Source organism: Lacerta agilis, chromosome 1, assembly GCF_009819535.1.
Source record: "Lacerta agilis isolate rLacAgi1 chromosome 1, rLacAgi1.pri, whole genome shotgun sequence".
NCBI lineage: Eukaryota > Metazoa > Chordata > Lepidosauria > Squamata > Lacertidae > Lacerta > Lacerta agilis.
In genome coordinates this window covers 84,070,552-84,089,523 of record NC_046312.1, presented here as the reverse complement: position 1 = coordinate 84,089,523, position 18,972 = coordinate 84,070,552, and the positions used below count along the sequence as shown (strand labels likewise).

Genomic DNA, 18,972 nt, shown 5'->3' with positions numbered 1-18,972 from the left:
TATCACAGTGGACACTAGAGTTAGTAAACACACATGAAATTTAAAAAGTGGACAAGCATGCCATGACCTTATTGCTCAAAAATTTTACAACTCTCAGTGTTCTGCAGCCTCAGCACCTAACTTGCCTTTCAGCAAAAGTGAACACACATGTCATGAACAATCTTCACAGGAAACACTGCGGGGGGGGGGCAGGGAGTACATGAACCTGAAAGGCAAGGCTTAGTTTAGTAAAGCTGCCCAGAAAGGCTTGCAGCACAGTACTATGATGTCAAAAATCAATTAAGTGCAGCTATAATCTCACTTTGTCATAAGGGTTTCCAAGACAGCAACCTGCTAAGTGCTCCTGGCCCATCATAAAGAGGCTTTATCAAATGCTCTCATCATTTGCAAGCTGGAACAAACTGATTACTTCCAAGTAAAATTGGCATGCGTCCCTGCACTCCCTAGAAGAAAGGAAGAAAATGCCAAGACTCTCCCACTACACCCACTGGCAAGAAGTATATACAAGACCTTCCGTGCTAATTTTGAGATTCCTGCAAGCAGAAAGCAGCTCTTGCAAATTAGCACTGTCTGATTAAAATGAACATCATTACATAGTAACACAAATGTCTGGGGTAAAAAAATGTAAAGGACTCCTGGATGGTTAAATCCAGGTGGATATGAAAGGAGTAACTTCATTTTTAAATGCATCAGGCAGAAGGCTGGTAGCACAAAAATGTACTTTGTGCATCACAAAGCTCTGTCCTGAGGTCCTTGGATGCAACTTTCAGCGGGGAGACCATTTCCCAATAGTGCAGACTTATTAGAAAATATGGGACCTTGTGAGTAACGAGGGAAGCTTTTAATGTTTAATAGATTATTGTATTTTAACATTCTGTTGGAAGCCGCCCAGAGTGGCTGGGGAAACCCAACCAGATGGGCGGGGTATAAATAATAAATTCTTCTTCTTCTTCTTCTTCTTCTTCTTCTTCTTCTTCTTCTTCTCATCATACCAAGACCCTTCTTCAGAAGCCAGGCTCAATCCTCCCTCCCAACTTCTATAAAGTATTGTTTCTCCCAGCACTCACCCTTCACCTTGACTGCCTTATTGGGCAAAGCAAATAATTCAACACCATCAAAATTGCAAAGAAAGCTGGAGATCCCTTTTATACAGTCACATATTTTACATCCCATGTACAGATATGACTATAAAACATACACAATGGCATACGCCTGCCCTAGAGAGGCCAGTGTTTGCCCTAGCGGGCTTGAAACAGCTTGGATGGGCACATCGTGTGCTTCCAGGCCGAGGGCTTCCACCCACTTCCAGTTCATGGAAACCACAGCAAAGTGTCGTCTCAATGTGCAAAGTCCATTTCCCCCCAGATTTGACTTAGCCATGCGGTGACACCTGGGCCTCGATCACCTCTGGATGCTTGGAGGGGGGAATCTCCAGCTGAGCGTCATGCAGGTGGACAGGAAGTGTACTAGGGTCCTTGCCCACCCCTTTGCTGAGATCCCCCTCTGTCCCGCCTTGCTCTGGGTGGTGCCTCTGCAGATGCTTGATCACTTGGAACTTCTGCTTGGCTTTGTAGCTGCAGTAGCGGCAGAAGAAAGGGTGCTCGTTGGTGTGCGTGAGATAGTGATGCCGCAAGCCGGCTGCCCACCGGAAACCCCGGTAGCAGACATTGCAGACGTATGGCTTTTCCTCGCTGTGCTTCTTCAGGTGCGTCTTGAGGAGGAAGCGAGTCTTAAAGGCCTTCCCGCACTGCTCACAGATGAAAGAGCGGGCCTCGCGGTGGCGCGTCTCCTTGTGGATGCGCAGGGCATCGGCACGGTTGGTGCAGTACTCGCACTCGTCACACTGATATGGCTTGATCCCTGTGTAGAAAGCACAGAGCAATACACTGGAAGGAGGTGGGAGATGCCAGACCATCAAAACCAAGCCACAGCCCATGTGTCTTCCACCTCAACAGTGCTCCCCAAATCTCCACCCAGTACTGCAGCCTCATATGTTGGCCTTGAACTATGACTACAAAAATACCCCAAATTCTAATGAAAACTCCTTCAGCAGCCCAAATGCTGCCACACAGAAATGCTCTCCAATGAAAATATGTAAGCGGTTGTATCAGATTCAGATCAGACCTATTAAATCAATGGACATGGCTAACTTAAAGGTAAAGGTAAAGGTACCCCTGACCGTTAGGTCCAGTCGCGGACGACTTTGGGGTTGCAGCAATCATCTCGCTTTACTGGCCGAGGGAGCCGGCATTTGTCCGCAGACAGCTGCCGGGTCATGTGACCAGCATGACTAAGCCGCTTCTGACGAGCCAGAGCAGTGCACAGAAATGCCGTTTACCTTCCCGCAGGAGTGGTACCTATTTATCTACTTGCACTTTGACGTGCTTTCAAACTGCTAGGTGGGCAGGAGCTGGGACTGAACAACGGGAGCCCACCCCATTGCGGGGATTTGAACCGCCGACTTTCTGATCGGCAAGCCCTAGGCTCAGTGGTTTAGACCACCACGCCACCCGCGCCCCATGGCTAACTTAAGCCTGTTGATTTCAATGGGTATACTCTAAGCACGGCCTAAGTTTCATCAGTGCATTATTAACCAGAAGGATTAGAGATGGAACAAAGAAAGCAAGAGTGCCATTCAGCCTGCAAGGGTCCAACAATCGCTCCCAGGCACAGGCATGAAACTGATAAGGGCTAAACTTGTTAGCATGTAAGGAATGCCTGCGGTGAGATACGTATTTCAAAAATTGATGTATACCAACACTTCCAAAAGCTACAGTCAGTTCTTTACTCTGATGTCCCCACCCAAAATAGATGCATTGGTGGATCAGCACCATCTCACAAGGGACAATAATCTGTCTAGTTCTTCACAGAACAGACTACTGCCACATTTCTTCAAGAATCTACAGATCACCGTGCCTACTCTCATAAATCCAATTGTGACGAAAGAAATCTCTATGAAATCTGGACCATGCCAACTGTTTGCCTCTGCATACAGCTTTTGAAAGGTTACAAGAGGTTATGGTCTTCACATCACATGGCCCTGCAAGGCTTTATCCCCCAAGAGGGACAGAGGCTGCCTTTTCTAGCTCCTGAGTGCCCAGACCTCCATATTCCAGTGAAGCACTTGCCTGTATGCTTTGTCATGTGGTACTTCAGTTGATTCACCCACTTGCACTTGTAGCCGCATTCCGGGCAAAGGTACTTCCTCTCCTCCTTGTGTATGCGCATGTGATACTGGGTAGAGAGAGGGAGACAAACCGGGGGGGCGGGGGGGTCACACATGTGGATCACCAACCTCACAAGTGGTTTAATCCAGTTACTTGACTGGAACATTATTATGAACCCAGGAAACAAGGAAGACCAAACAGTGAAGCAAATGTATCAACAGGTACCTTTTGGGAGGAAGGGCAGGAGATAAACTGAATAAAGGAAAAACAATTCACCCAGTGGACCAGTGGTCCTAGCAGGCAACCTGGATGAGGACAGAGAAGAAATACTACGGAGAATAAGACACTGAAAAGTCACAGCAACTTGGTTGGCATGCATATCTTTGGTATGATAAGATCAAGGCCCATAAAGGTTTCAAATTGCATAATCAGAAAAGCTTTGTTTAAGGTATGGATGAAGTATAAAGATTTACTTGAAAGGAAAACACCCAGATGGCTATCACCTCTAGAAGCAAAAGCCCATAAAAGAGCAAATATGGACAGACAATGGCTGAAATATAGTGACATTTTGATACAAGAAGGAGAACATTTAAAATTAAAATCATATGAACAATTGAAAGGAAATGTAACAGACTGGCTACAATATTATCAGATTAATGAAGTATTTAAGTCAGATAGAAAAATTGGTTTTCAGTTAGAAAAATCTAAGTTGGAGACGGAATTGTTAGAGCCTAGATCGAAAAATTTATCCAGAATGTATAACTTATTGCTTGAGTGGCATACAAAAGATGAAATGGTAAAATCAACAATGATAGATTGGGCTAAGGATGTGGGGCACAATATTATGCTGGAAGATTGGGAAAGATTGTGGAAAACTGGAATAAAATTTTCAGCGTGCAATAGAGAAAATATTATGAAGGTGATGTACAGGTGGTATTTGACACCGGCTAAATTGGCAAAAATATATCATGGACAAAGTAATAAATGCTGGAAATGTAAACAGGAAGAAGGAACTTTTTTCCACATGTGGTGGATGTGCCCAAAGGTAAAAGACTTCTGGGAAAAGAATTATAATGAAATGAAAAAGGAGTTAAAAACACATTTAAAAAGAAACCAGAAGCCTTTTTACTGGGCATCCTAGGCCAAGAAATCCCAAAATGTGATAGAACTGTATTTATGTATGCCACAACAGCAGCAAGAATTTTGATAGCTACAAACTGGAAGACAGAGGAATTACCAAGGATTGAAGAATGGCAGATGAAAATGATGGACTATATGGAACTTGTTGAGATGACCGGGAAACTCCATGACCGAGGGACGACGCAGTGGGAGAAGAATAGAAGAAATTTAAATTGAAATCTAGAAGGAAGTTGTAAGAAAAGTTAGACTGCAGATTTAGAATTATGTTATGTGTTAAGGAAATGCGAAATAATGAATTAGGATAATAGTTGAAGAAATGGATAGGATTTTTTTTGAAAAATATGGTTTGTATAATGTAAAGAAATTACTAAAGATGAATGACAATGAACGCAGGAAGGGCAGATGTGAGGAAGTCAAATAACAATGTTAAGGGAAGAAGCAGTTTTTAAACAAATAATTTTTTGTTTTTCATTTTTGTAGTTTGTAGTTTGTTTGTAATAGTTTTTATTTTTGTAACGTATTTGTAATTGTTGTATTGGTTTGTTTTATGTATTCTGTTGATGTTTTGAAAAAGTTAATAAATACATTTAAAAAAGAAAAAAGAAAAGTCACAGCAACGAAGGCCAGACTTACACACCGCATCTGAGGCACTCCTTAGTCTTATTTTTTGTTTTTGTTTTTCATTTCCACCTTTCAAAATGCGTGCAGGAAGGGGGCAAGATTGGCTGAAGCATAAGAGAGAGTTGTGAGATTTCAAGAGAGGAGGAAGAGATCAGAATCACAGACTGGAAGCAGCCAGTCTAGCTGGGCTGGGGGGGGGGCAGATAGCAACAGATGTTTCATATGGTCTGTCACTGAAAGGCGATCGTATTAGACAATTACTGGATAGGTTTTGCCTCCACTGGTGGCAATTAAATCTTTTAACAGGAAGTTAAAACCAGAACAAATGAAGCTGCAGTTAAGTCCCCCTGGAAAGGAAAACAGATAGGTACATATTGGGCAGGGGGTGGACAAATCAGGCAAGGCAATCATTATTATCCATAATCCCGAGCATGGATGGCTCTCACCTTGAGGCGCGAAGGATCAGCGCAGGCGTACTGGCACAGGTGGCACTTGTAAGGCTTCTCCCCGGTGTGGATGCGGATGTGCCATGTGATTTTCTGCTTGTTCTTGGTGGCGTACTCGCAGTCGGAGCACTTGTAGATGCGGGTGCCACCGTGGCCCTTCACGTGGTGGTCCAGAACCAGCTGGTGGAAGCAGCCGAAGTCACAGAAGGAGCACCTGAGCGGCCTCTCGCTGGCCGCGGGGGGCTCATGGGCCTCCAGGTAGTGGCTCACCAGCTGCTGCCGCTCCTTGGCCGCGTAGCTGCAGATGTCACAGCGGTGGCTGAAGTGCAGCTTCTTGTGCTCTTCCAGCTCCTCGCGGGTGGCCAGCGTGGCCTTGCAGGTGGCACACTCCAGGTGCGGGTGCTGCTTCTGAATGTGGCACTTGAGGGTGGCCTCGCTGTGGCAGACGAAGGCGCAGCGAGGGCAGGCGTAGGAGACCTTCTCCTCGTGCTGGCGCAGGGCATGCTGCTTGAGGGCCGTCTCCGAGCTGAAGCGGGCTTGGCAGTGGGCGCAGGCAAAGTTCAGCTCCCCCTGGTGGCAGCTGTTGACGTGGCGGGTGATGTCGTTCTGGATGTAGCCACTGTAGTCGCAGAGCGGGCAGAAGTGGGTGGGCTTCTTCTCGTGGACCCGCAGGCGGTGGATGCGCAGCTTGGAGTTGGTGCCGAAAGTCTGGCCGCAGGTGGGGCAGGCGATGCGGCCCACGCCCGTGTGCAAGGATTGGTGGGCATCCAGCCGGTAGCGCCGGGTGGTGCTGAACTCACAATAAGGGCACTTGTGGGGCTTCTCGCCCTCGTGCTTGATGCGCACGTGCTGGCGCAGGCAGCGCACCTGCTTGCAGGTGAAGTTGCACTGGCGGCAGGCCAGCTGCGGCCGGCTGCTGTAGTACTTGCGGTGGAGTTTGCGGTGGAGTCGGAGCGCTGCCGCAGCCTTGGACGTGAAGGGGCACAGCGTGCAGCGGAACTCGCCCAGCTTCAGGCAGCCCCGCTTCTTGTGGGTCTTCAGGGCACGCTCCTGGTGGCATGTGAAGGGGCAAGAGGGGCAGGAGAAGTGTCGCTTCTTGTGTGCGGCCACAGGGCGGGGAGAGCTTGCTCCCGCTGGCTCATGGGCCCGACCCATCTCCTTGCAGATGATTTGTCCATTTGCTTGCTGATCTCCACCCTCCGAGTCCACCGTGCGCTTGGTCCTTTCCAGCAGCTGGGTGGGATGAGCTTCAACGTGTCGCTCCAACTGGTGGATCTTAACGGCCCTCTTAGAACGGAACGGCTTAGAGCACAACGGGCAGCAGAACTGCTCTGAGCCACGGCAGCTGTCCTCTACGTGGGAGCGGATGGTGGACGCCCGCGAACAGGCAAAAGAACAGGCTTTGCAGTGGAACTTGCTCTGCTCCACATAGTATTTCTCCAAGGGATTGCTAGCTGTGTCAGCGGTAGCTCCTGGCAACTGTTCTTCTACCATAGTTTCAGGGACATCCTGAGATGGCTTCTCTTGCAAACTGATGGCCAAGGGCTGTGTGTTGGGAAGGACAGCGGCTGTAGACTCAGCATTCACAGGCCTCGGTTCTGCTTCCCAGGAAGCCTTTTGAAGCTTGCTCACCTCCTCGTCCGGTGCTCCTGGCCCATTCTTCTTAGCCTCCGCTATTTCCAGGCTCTTGCCATTGGGCTGTACTGCAGCAGGCTGGTCTAAGCAGGCTGCTTTCCCGCCAGTCTTCTTCACAAGAGCCGGACACTTCTTGAGGAGGTGGGTATTCAGGCCTCTCTGCTGCTTGAAAATGGCCCCACACTCCTGGCACACCAAGGGGCATTTCCTGCCCTGACAGCCAGCTTTGCAGTGCACCAGCATGGACTTCTCCTTCCTGGTGATGTAAGAGCATTTCTCACACTTGAAGACACGGCTCTCAGACTGAACCACCAACATCTGCACCCTGCCTTCCAGGACCAGGGTTTCCGCTTGCTCCTTGTCCTGCCTCCTTAGAGCTTTCAGCACAGATTCTGAATCGGAGCCTTCTTCAGAGGGAGGACGCATATCTTCTGGGGCAAGGAGAGTCTCATGGCTGGTAACAGGTCGAAGAGAATCTTGCTCTGACCCCTTTGGCCAAGCTTCCTGTATACTGGGTTCTTTGCACCCCAATCCCTGCTCAGGGCTGGGTGGTGCCTGCTGAAGTTCAGAGTCCCGCCTATCACCCTTACTGTCCCCCAGATCCTGCTGAGCATCTTTTTTGCTCTCTTCACCAGTCCTTGACCCAGCACCTTTCTCCAGCTCCATCTCTCTGTCCTCATGGACCTCTGCCTCCTCCTCAAACTCAGGGATGTCGTCGAGAGCAGATTCGCTGTCCTCCAGGAGGAGAGAGTCCTTGGAAGCTAATGCTTCATAGGCTGATTCCACCACCTTACAATTCAGGGCCTCCCCACTGTCTGGCAATGCTGTGGGCATCTCCTCAGCCAGCTGCTCTGGGTCAGAGCTGCACAGGGTCTCCAGATGCAGTGTGCAAGTCGGAAGGGGCTTCCCAATACTGCCCGATTCCCCTGAACCCTTAGGAAAGGCTTTGGTTGAGAGTTCCTCCGAAGGGGCTGCATCTGCCTTACTATGGTCTTGCCCTCCCACTACTTCTTCTCTCCCGGTCTCAGCATTGCCTTCACTCCCAAAAAGAGACAGGATGAAAGTCTCCTGGGGGCCATCCTCCTCCTGGACCTCTGAAACAAGGGCCTTGGTTCTGTCATGCCTCCTGGAGAGGGAGGGGCTGGGCTCAGCATGGAGGGTCATGGCCAGATTGTAACTGAGTAGCACCTCCGTCGAGGTGACCTCCAGCTCCTTGCTGGCATAATTCTCCTGCCAGCCCTTGTCACCGGGCACATAGCCGTGGACCTTGCGCTTGTGGAAGAAAAGGCTGGTATTGCTGAAGGTGTGGTAAGGGCACAGGGCGCAACGGAACTCCCTCTGCTTGGTGTGCTTGCAGTTCTCGTGGTTGAGCAGGGCTTGCTTGTATTTGGTCTGGTAGCTGCAGTACTGACACTGGAAGATGGGAGACTGGTAGTTCTGGGAGTGTTTCGTCTGCATGTGCTTCTGCAGCTCATACTTGCGCTTGCAAGCAAAGCCACACACCTCGCAGATCAAGGACTTGCCTTGGTGGCGCAGCTTGTGGCTGCTCAGCTGGTCGGCCCGGTGGCAGCGGTAGGAACACTGGTTACACTGATACCTGGGTTGCACACAAAACAAGAGTGATCAAGGCCGTGGAAGGAGAAAGAATTGCCAGTGCAGCTCTTTCAAGCAAAGAGAACACTTCCTGGTAATTGTCACCCACCAACAACCCTGTGAAGCCAGTAAATTAAATCCCATTTTGAAAACTGGGCAAAAGAGGCAAGAGTGGGGGAAATGCTTAATAAGGACCACCCAAAAACTTCACAGCTAAGCCAGATTTGAATCTGGGTTTCCCCATAGCCAAACCTCATGGCTCTCATGCCAGCTTGTGGACTCTAGTAGACCTTGGTCCCAGGCTCAGGACCCCTGGCAAATTCTGAGTTTGTAAGCAAAGGCTCGTTTTTTTTCTGAACAATGGGAGTGGCTTCCCTTTTAGCTCTCCTTCTGTAACAGTCATGTGACCATTCTAATGAAGGAGTGGAATAGTGTTTGTGTGCAATGGGGAAAAGTCTATGCACTCCTCTTATTCAAAAAGACTTGATATATACTCTGGTACAGGAGACAAGGGGTGGACAGATTTTTTTTTTAAAAAAAACCCAACAGATTTCAAAGAAGAATGGATTTTGAAATGGTGCGGTCCTGGTAAGGAACTTATAGTTTTGCAATCTGGTTTCTAGAGTGTTATGTTTGTTATCCTTACAGAAAACACCACCACTACCACCCAGATTGGAAGGGGCTTGAAGATCGTTTCCACAGCTCTGAAACTTTGCTATGTGACAAGCCCTTAAATAAAACAGATCCATCAAAAAGGCATGCTAAATTGTTGTTTTTAATCCATTTAGTTTTGCCTCTTAGTGGACTCTAGTGCTACCAACCATCAAATGTTGATGCATCTTCCCAGACTAAGTCCACCATCAGTCCCAGACAGCTTGAGCAGAATCCATGTTGCCAGTCACAGCATTTAGGAATTGCTCCCAAGTTGTCCCACATCAATCCTGCTTGTATGCAGTCTGGCTTCTGAAGCTAATTCACACGTTCAGATTACCAACTTGAATCTTTACACGGCAAATAAAGATACAATGGCCTCATATAATTTCCCATTCTGTATCACTACCTGAGAAACAATGGTCTTTGGTGACTTGGGATAAATTTAAATGGCAGTGAATGCCCTGGTAAACTTAAGAAAACGGGGTTGAGTGATAACTTCACAAGCACACGGTGAGACTAACAGGGAAGCGACAGTCTCACCATGTGCTTGTGAAGTTAACAGTCAAGCAACCAACCACCACCCTCCACACACACACACACAAAAATCAAGTCAGCCTTTGGTGGCTTCATATTAGTCAAGTCTACCCAGATGCTAGCAGCTATCATCCAATTTATGTAATAGGTCATTTCAGCATAACTACTTCTCCAGCTCAGCCCTTGAACCCACCATTAAAAAATCATTGCACCTGCGGTTTCTTTCTACTGACCCAAACATGGCCTCAGCTCTGCATACGGATTACTTCCTGATACAGGAAACAAGCCAGGGGAAGGCGAAGGGGGTCTCTCAGTACCTCAGATCTCCCGTGTGCTTCCGCATGTGAACATTCAGGTAGTGCTTCCACTTTGTCACATAGCCACACTCGGTGCACATGTAGTTCTTGTCGTCAGAGTGGGTCAGCATATGCTTGGAAAGGTAGCTCACGTCTCGGCAAGTGAAGTCGCACAGTTGGCATTTGTGAGGCTTCTCTCCTAAAGTCACAGAGCAAACCGGAAGCTGTGGATTGACAAATCCTGCCCACCATGCCCCTTGAGGGCAGCAGATTTTCAATTTAAAATGAGGTCCTACTTTGCCCCGCCCCACAAAAAAACCTCAAAATAAACAGTAGCACTTCCTTCCCACAGCATATTGCTATACTGTCACTGCAAATGGATGCCGCTCAGGTTTCAACCATGTGTGGCACTGCCCTCAAGTAAGCGTTAACAAGCAACAAGCATGCCTTCCCACAATGCAAGTGCAGAGGTTGAGTGGCAACGATCCCATTGGCTAAGCAGCAATCCCTGCCTCTTTCCCACTCCAAAGCGGGGAGGAAGGCTAGGGCTGCTTGGCCGCTGCATCACCACGGCACTGAGAGTGCCTTCGCCATGCAGGGCCACAAACTGGAAAGTCCTTCTCCACGTTCCTGCCCTTTGCTTGCTAGACCTTCCTGCTCTGGAGGAGCTTGCTGGGAGGTTGAGGTGGGCAGGTAAATGCGACAGTACCCTAAGCACCTTCACCTAGCTGCATCCAAGGCTGCTAGCTGGGAAAGGGAGAGGCTGGTGGGAAATTGCAACTAAAATGGGGGATGGGCTGCCAAAAATTGCAAACCCCAACAAAAGTCTAGTCTGGGAATCTAACTTTACACTGAAGACTGCTGAACTCTATAACCAGAACTAAAATTCTGTTGTCAGACTAAACTTTGGAAATCTGGCAAATCTGCATAAATTTTACTAAAGAATATCAATCCCTTTCCAGTACAGAATCTAGGTCTTTCAGCAAGAGGTGTGGGGGCAAAAGCTGCATGAAGGGGGCCCCAGAAGGCCAGGATTTGGTACAATAAGAACAAGTCTAACCTGTGAGTGCTCAATCTATATCTGAATTTTAAGTCTCCCTTCATCACAATGAACAAAGTAGTCAGAGGTCTGGAAGGAGTTTCCTTTCAAGTTTAGAATGTATGAATTTCATTATTTCACACCTTTCCTCTAAGGAGCACGAGGTGGCACCTGTAGTTCCCATCCCAGCCCCCACCTCTCCTCACAAAACCCCTGTGAGGCAAGCCTGAGAATATGTGACTGGCCCAAGAAAAACCCAGTGAAAGCTTCAGAGAATCAGGGATATGAAGCTAGGTCTCCCTAGTCGTGCAGTATACAAATAAGGCAACCAACCCCATAGTGGAAAAGGGTAGAACTAAAGAAGTAGGAGCAGGTAGGAAAATTAGGACTACAGACCTGCCATTCAGAGCACTATGAGAGAGCAGGAGACAAAGGGGACAAGCAAACAAACAGACACGTTCCAGAGCTTCCCTAGGAGTCCCGATGCAGGGAAGCAAACTTGCCTGTGTGGAGCAGCATGTGGCGGATGAGGACCCTCTTGTGTGCCGTGGCGAAGTTGCACTCGGTGCACTTGTGGATCTTCTCGCTGGCGTGCATCTTGCCCACGTGGTCATGGAATTCCACAGAGTTGAATGTGGCAAAGGGGCAGAAGCTGCACTGGAGCTGCTCGCTCCCTGGGTGGCCTTGCTTCTTATGCTTGCGGAAGACATGCTTGTTGGAGCAGATGAAGTCACACTGCTGGCAGTGGAAGGCGTAGTGCGTCTTGCGATGCGCTTCCATGACCTCCGCGGTGGGGAAGAGCAGGGAGCAGGCGTAGTACTTGCACTCCACCGCTTTGATGTAATGCGCCTCCCTGACGTGCCGCAGGAAGTCCTTGCGGTCCTCAGTGCAGTAGCTGCAGTCGGCCTGGAAGCAGCTCAGCTGCTTGGGCTCTGCCTTGTGGGTCTTCAGGTGCTCTTTGAGGGCATGGCTGAGCTTGAATGTCTCCTTGCACACAGGACAGGAGTAGACGTCTGAGTAGAAGTTGGAGATGTCCTCGTGCATGCTGGCCATGTGCCTGTTGAGGGCATTCTTCTCTACGGAGCTGTAGTGGCAGAGCGGGCAGCGGTGGGCCTTCTCCCCATTCTCACGCATCATGTGGATCTTCAGCTTGCTCTTGCTGGTGAAGAACTTCTGGCAGTTTGGGCACTGCAGCCTGGGGTCAGGGAAGTGGAGGTGAAGGTGTTCCACCAGGTGAGTCCGCTTCTTGAAGCAACGCTTGCACTCTGGACACATGTGGGTCTTGAACAGGTATTTGGAGTCCTCGACCGCACCTTCTGCAATGAGAGGAGCATGCCTTAAGTGCAGAGGAATGAATAAAAGGGCCTTTGGCAATGCTATTTTGCCTGCCTCTCATCTCTAGCAATAACAGTTGCTCCGAACTGCAATCTCTTCCCGTGTTCTCTCTACCCTACAATAAAGATTTATTGCAACGGCCTATAACAGTAGAGATTTTTTTTTACAGATGTAAAATTTATCTAGAAACCCCACCCTATGCTTAAAAGCTTCTAGTAGCTCAGGAGATTTAGGGATAATTGGGAATCAGTTAGCACCCACTGGAGAATAGCCATTGCATTCAATGCTCCATCCCACTCCAAAGAAAAGAAAGCATCACGAATAGATTTCCAAGCAGAAGTGGGAACTAATGTGTGAAATAGTTTGCGTCTGAACTCAGGAAAGAAAACAACCAGTTCAGGCAGGCAGACCCTCTTCAAATAAAGGGCATGCTGTAATATGCCTGTGCATTTGCTGTTTGGCAAAGCTTTTCTAAGAAATGCCAGAAACTGTACTGCTTGCAAATGAATGCAAGTCTCTACCTTTGATCAGCTGAGCCTTTGTTCTTTTAGAAGATGCTTTCTTCTCAAAGCTCTCCTTCTCCACAACCACCTCCTCCTCCTCCTCCTCCTGAAATTCATCCCCTGTGTCTTCCTTGGGTCCTGCGTCCTCAGGAGGCACATGACTGCTACCAACATGTGCCCCCAGGCCAGGCTCCATTTCAGTCACATCCCAACCACTCTGAACTTCCAGGCAATTCTCAGCCTTGCTCAGTGGTTCTTCCCTTCCTTGGAAAGAAAATGAAACATAAACCAGGGACTCCATTTGTTTATAGAGAAAAGGCTTGAGATAAGCAAATGATAACATGCAAATAAATGCATATTGAGAACCAGGCAAAGGGAAGTAGAAAAGGAACTAGAAAAGAGGGTTAAAAGTAAGACACATAAAAAGTGGAAATAAGACCTTCATGGTTTGACAGAGAGGAGGATTAAACTTTAGGCGTTTTCAAAGGGAGAGCTGCTCTCAGCTACTGCATTCCCCCAACTTTCCCACCGTTTCAAATCCCTTTCCCTGCCATTGTTCACCATTCAGAATCTACCACCACCTTTTCATGCTATAATTTTCCACATCCACAAATAATATCATTCCACAAAGCCGGCTGACTAATGGAGCTTCACCCCTTTACCCCTGCCTATGGCATTGTCTCTAAGTGAAGTGGAAGCTGTCACAAAAGTGAGTTAAGAGACCCCTAGGATCCAGTGGGGTTTTTAAGAAGTAGGTGGCTGGCATCACTCCAAAGCATTCCCCCCTTCTGCCCACCCTAGTCTCTTCCTCAGCCCCAAGTACCTGATGTTAGAAGCAGATGATGGGTGAGTCGCTTCCCCACTATGGCAGTGAAGCTGTGCTCAGTGCTCTCAGCGAATGCTCCCGTCTCCAGTGCTGCCTCCACATCCTGCTGCGTGGCCTCCTGCAGATGGCTGCGTCGGTGCTGCCCAAACTGCTTGGTGTTGCCGCTGATGAAGTCACAGCGCCTACAGTGAAACGGGAAGTGGCTCCTGCGGTGAAGGTCCATGTCCTCTCGGCTTCGGAACAAGAGCGAGCAGCCACGGTAGGTGCAGGTAACTGGGCACACCTGGTGGACATGCCGCAGGTGCCCCCGGAGTTGCTTGCGATCCTCCGAGCTGAAATGACAGCCTTCCTCAAAGCAGACTTGGGGACCCGTAGGTTTTTGGTGGTCCCTGAAATGCTCCTTCAGCTCAGTGGGCAAGGCAAATTCCGCCTGGCAAACAGGGCACAAGAGGGGATCGGAGCAGAATTCAGGGTCCTGCCTGCTTCTATCCAGCAAGCCCTGAGCTTGTGCCTCGTGGACTGCCGACTGCTCTCCAGAGACAGCCAGGCTCTGGCTTGTAAGGCCCAGTGGTAGCTCTTGGAGCTGAGGGGTGCTTGCAAGTTGTCCTCTGGGAAGCTCAATGCACTGATGCTGGGAAAGCAGGCCGGGGTCAGAGAAGCTCTGCCCACACTGTTCACAGAAATAGAGCTCCACAACTTTGACCAAGACCTCTGCAAGGAGATATTTAAGAAAAGAAAAAACAGCTGAGTTTAATTGGAAGGAGGGTAATGGTAGGACCAGTACTTAATTTTCAAACGTGTCCCTTACTATCCTGTCTCAGTGTGTACCACCTATATGAATCTTGCCTCTAAAATTCCTTTACAAGACCACTGATGCCAATCACTCCCTTGTAAGCTTCCAACTCCTTAACACCTAAGCCCCCTTCCAACATGCCACCACCTAAACATCCCTGTTAGTGGTGTCTTCTCCTCCATTAAACACCCTACCCTACTTTGCTGTAAATATGGTACCCTGCAAATCCTATGATCTTGACGTGCTCCAGGGCACTGCACTGTACTCTCCCATCTCCTGTACCTCTCATGCTCCTCAGCACCTGTGCTGTCAAAAGAGACAGGGGCAGAGGATGGTGTTGAGGCACACAGTATTAGCCCCTTTCCAAGTTGCTTGACATTAACTTCTTAGCCCTAAAGATAGTTCAGTCATTTGTACTGAGTATGGCAGAGGCACTGCAGACAAAACTGCAGACCTCAAAAAACATACAAAGGCCTCTGATCCTTATATTCCACGGCATTAGTCCAATACTTATCACCACGGCATTGAAGGGTAGCTCCCATAAGCAGCCTTATGAAGGTGCAGCAAACAGATCCACAATAAGCTTCATGCCTATTGCAAGCTCAGCACTATCCCATCAAATATGATGAAAATAAACCCCTGCCTCATCCTATTAGGCAAATACACCTTGCACCTTTTCCATCTCAGCTGCTCACAGTGCCTCAAGCAAATCTAGCCACAGTCATAGCTTATCATGGTGACTTGCTGGACAACTGATAATAACAAGGACCCAGGAACACAGATCAGAACACAATCTCCATTCCCTCCACTCCTAGAGCAGATAACAGAATGTGGCAGATATCCCTTCTCCCAGATGTACAAACCTTACCCTCATTATTTCTTGCATTTATTCGCTGCTGACTACTTAAAATGTCTCAAAGCAACTTACAATTACAGAATACAGCATTACGTACAGAAAAGCCAGGCTACTCTTTCACAAGTCTCTTGGCCTTTTGTACCATACCTAAGATCCTAAGGCTTCTCTCTGCTGCTCCTTTAGAATACAAATGCTACATGACAGAAACCACTCACACTAAAAGATGACAGTGACAAAGTGGTTCATTCTTACATGGTTACGAAGACCTATCAGGGCACAACATACCTGTGGTGCTGCCAGGATTGCTGAGGGACATGCTGCTAGTCACGGTTTCTACAAATATTTCAACACCAGCAGTTTCTGTTCCTACCACAGAAGCCTCTGTTAAAAGCAAGCTTTGTCCCACCACTAAGTTCTCACTGGAGATGCTATGGTTGTTCTCATTTCCTGCATTCGTTGAGCCAGGTAGCAAGAGCTCCTGGCATAGTGCGTTCATCTTGTCTCCTCCCACAGATTCCATTGTAACTGCTCCTGTGCTCATTGTCATTCACTCCTCAATGTAGTCTTGCACCATGACATAAAGTGGGGTACAGCTCCTGTTAAAAACATAGCAAGAAAATGGTACTACTGCTTTCCAGAAGAGAAGCAACCAAGGATTAAGTTTTTCAAAATAAATGAGTATGGGGTGGTTTTGTAATGCCCAATATTAACTGTTAGCTTGTTAGTATTAGGCAGTTGTTGGGGTTGGCAACCATATCTGCTTAAGTAGGTAGCTCAACATGACAGTATTTGGCTCAGGATGGGAAAATTCAGGATATTCACAGATTTACTCAACAGGACAGTATTTGGCTCAGGATGGGAAAATTCAGGATATTCACGGATTTACTTTCCTGGAGAAGAGAAGAGAAGCACAGAGGAAAGATGAAAGTTTATGCAGCTAGGTCAGTGGTTTTTGCAATCAACTATGGAATAGACTACAACCCAACTGTATGGAGGCTTAAGGCAAATTGCTGAAGAATTTAGAGCTGAAAACACTTTGATAGTCTTTATCACTGCATCTAGGCTGTCAAAATATAATGGGGCTTGCTCTTCCATTAGATAAGATAGCCATTTATTGGGATATTTGCAGCCCATCCTCACAGCCTGAAGAGGTTTTGTCAGTCTACTTCCACTGGCCAGCACATACTGCCTTCTATTAGCTCGGTTAAAAGCATCTCCATTACTGCAAAACATTTTACATCCCAGAACCAATATGCAGAACGTTCTGCTTTAGCAACACAGCAGAGCCCAACACTACAATCCTGCAGACTTCTTCCTGTACTAGATTATATATAGAATACCACTCTAGCTGGTAAAGGTAAGTTAAGTCTTCCTGTGTAAAGCCCAGTACTTTAATCAATCAGGAACACTCTCTCCAGATTTCTTTCTTGAAAGCTTGGAGTCTAAACACCTTGGTAATAGTTTCATATACAGCTGAACTCCACCGCATTCATTCCAGATAAACCTGGCTCAGAGATGGGCAGATGAAAAGCTAATTTCCAGGATTAGACTCATACTGGGACATACATTTTGGGGGTCTGAATTAGCTTCCTGTAAGAACAGCACACAGAACTGCCTACTGGCACACAGTAAAACCCACAAGTATGTTGCCTAATCATTTTGGCATGCATCTGCAGATAATCATGCCCAAGACTGTTTAGAGGAAAGATTCCAGACCAAATTAACATCAAGTAACAGTATGCTAGATATGCAAGTGCAATGTATGCTTGATGATATAGTTATTTCTACCATTAATAAAACTTCCAGAAAAAAATGAAGGGCACTGCCCATTTAGAATTAAAAGTCCTGTCAGCTTCTGCCAAACTTTCTCCCACTGTTGTTCCCCTGTAAATGGTATTTAGAAACATGCTATCCCTGAACCTGGAGGCAGAATATAGCCATCACACCTAGAAGCCACTAATAGCCTTATTGTCTGTGAATTTGTCTAGCTCCCCTATTAAAGCAACACGAGCTGCTGGCCACCACTACATATTGTGGCGGTGAGTTCCATACCTTAATTACACACTTTATAAAGAAGTCCTTCCTTCTGTATATTCTGAATCTCCTACCCTTCAGCTCCGTTAGATGACCCCAGGTTCCAGTATTAGGAGGGAAGGAGAAAAGCATGGTTCTGTTTGCCTTCTCTACACCATGCATCGTTTTATACGCATCTTACCACATCCCCTCTCTTGCATGTTTTTTGATAGCAGCTGGCAAGTGATCCCAACTAGCTGGGGTAAAGCAGCCCTGCAGGAATCTAGCCACCTGACTGGGTGGTGAAGCGGGCTTTAAGACAATGAGGCTGAACTTACACACCTGGTTTCCTCTCCTCCTCCTGGTGGGCTTCTTCTGCAGCCGTCCAGGCTCCCGGTACCAGGCGTGGGCCATCTTTACTGCTCTCTGAAGTGCAAGGGAAGAGAAAGAGAGAGAAAACCACGGATATTTTAAGGGAAAGGATGAACGAGGATGCATGAGGCAGAATGGCCAGTAACCAACTCCAGGGCTCAGCTTAGTCCTGGGGGGACTTCCTTTTAAGGCCACGACCCGCCCGCCCCCACCCCATTACAAAGCACACATACAATAGCATTAGGGGGCCAATGAGTCTCTGGGAACACCTTTTGCCTTCCATGCACCCCTGTGAGAGTCTTGGAGGGGCCACCCAAATTAACTCACCACCGGGCACCTCCTTCCCTTTCCCTCTTTGGCTTGCTTGCCCACCGCCTTCCTAGGCCAACGAGGAGCCCCACAGCCCCTTCCCAATTAAAACAAAACAAAAGCTCTTGCTTTCACTTCTCCCCCACCCAGAAGGAAGAGCGAGACTCATCCCCCTCCCCCTCCCCTTTCTGCCGTCCAGAGCCCGCTCCCACCCCGCAACTCTATGGTAACTGCTGACTGACGTTCCAGGACCAGAGGCGGCACCATAAAGCGAAGCTTGCCAGAGCGACTTCCAGGGATTGCCGTAACCGTTTTAAAGGTGTTAATCTTCACCTCGCAAGTCCAGAACCAAGGCAGGCAGGCAAATCCAGAGGCAAATGGTTGGGTTGGCGCGACAGCGAAGGAAAAAATATAGACACGTAACGCTCCCTCAGGGACCATAGAGTGCCGGAAAACGCGTCCGCTCTCCTGTCACATATAAGCACAGGAAATGCCGACTTCGGTCCAACTTCCGCCCTCTGAAGCTGGGGGTTATCGTAGAGATAGAAAAAGTTACAGGTGGGTAGCCGTGTTGGTCTGCCATAGTCAAAACAAAATAAAATAAAAAATTCTTTCCAGTAGCACCTTAGAGACCAACTAAGATAGAAAAAGGTGAGAGTTGCACACTACCCTTACCGAAACTTCTAATTTAGGATCGAATTCTTGTTCCTACTGCAAGATATACAGAGGATTCACTCCGAATATGTCAGAACGACTGTCATTATGCATTTGTAGAGAATCATCATCAAAGGATATTTATGCTAAAATACACATTTATAAGTTTATACATTTACAGTATAA

At 47.9% G+C, this 18,972-nt stretch overlaps 1 protein-coding gene across 5 annotated transcripts; it reads right to left on the bottom strand.

Annotated features, from left to right (window-relative positions):
• Positions 1–1,116: 1,116 nt before the first annotated feature.
• On the bottom strand, positions 1,117–18,631 carry ZNF142 (zinc finger protein 142). 5 transcript variants are annotated; one of them, XM_033160894.1, is made up of 10 exons: positions 18,466–18,631; positions 17,790–17,877; positions 15,724–16,034; positions 13,787–14,500; positions 12,982–13,227; positions 11,629–12,441; positions 10,108–10,285; positions 5,375–8,606; positions 3,129–3,234; positions 1,117–1,860 (listed from the first exon to the last, which is right to left on the bottom strand). In XM_033160894.1, the coding sequence occupies exons 3-10, from the start codon at positions 15,983–15,985 to the stop codon at positions 1,373–1,375; spliced, it is 6,039 nt and encodes a 2,012-aa protein (XP_033016785.1). In that variant the 5' UTR covers positions 15,986–16,034; positions 17,790–17,877; positions 18,466–18,631; the 3' UTR covers positions 1,117–1,372. The 5 variants fall into 5 exon arrangements, with proteins under 5 accessions (XP_033016785.1, XP_033016793.1, XP_033016766.1 ...); XM_033160902.1 differs by having other exon boundaries at positions 17,794–17,877; XM_033160875.1 differs by lacking the exon at positions 18,466–18,631 and adding an exon at positions 18,151–18,269.
• Between the last annotated feature and the right edge of the window lie 341 nt (positions 18,632–18,972).

Bases quoted from the DNA above. Each gene is read 5' to 3' on its own strand.
- ZNF142 (XM_033160894.1), bottom strand. From the start codon at position 15,985: ATGACAATGAGCACAGGAGCAGTTACAATGGAATCTGTGGGAGGAGAC. The intron at 14,501-15,723 runs GTATGTTGTGCC...ATCTCCTTGCAG, and splicing joins CAATCCTGGCAGCACCACAG to AGGTCTTGGTCAAAGTTGTG. The intron at 10,286-11,628 runs GCAAGTTTGCTT...CTGTGACTTTAG, and splicing joins CCACATGCTGCTCCACACAG to GAGAGAAGCCTCACAAATGC.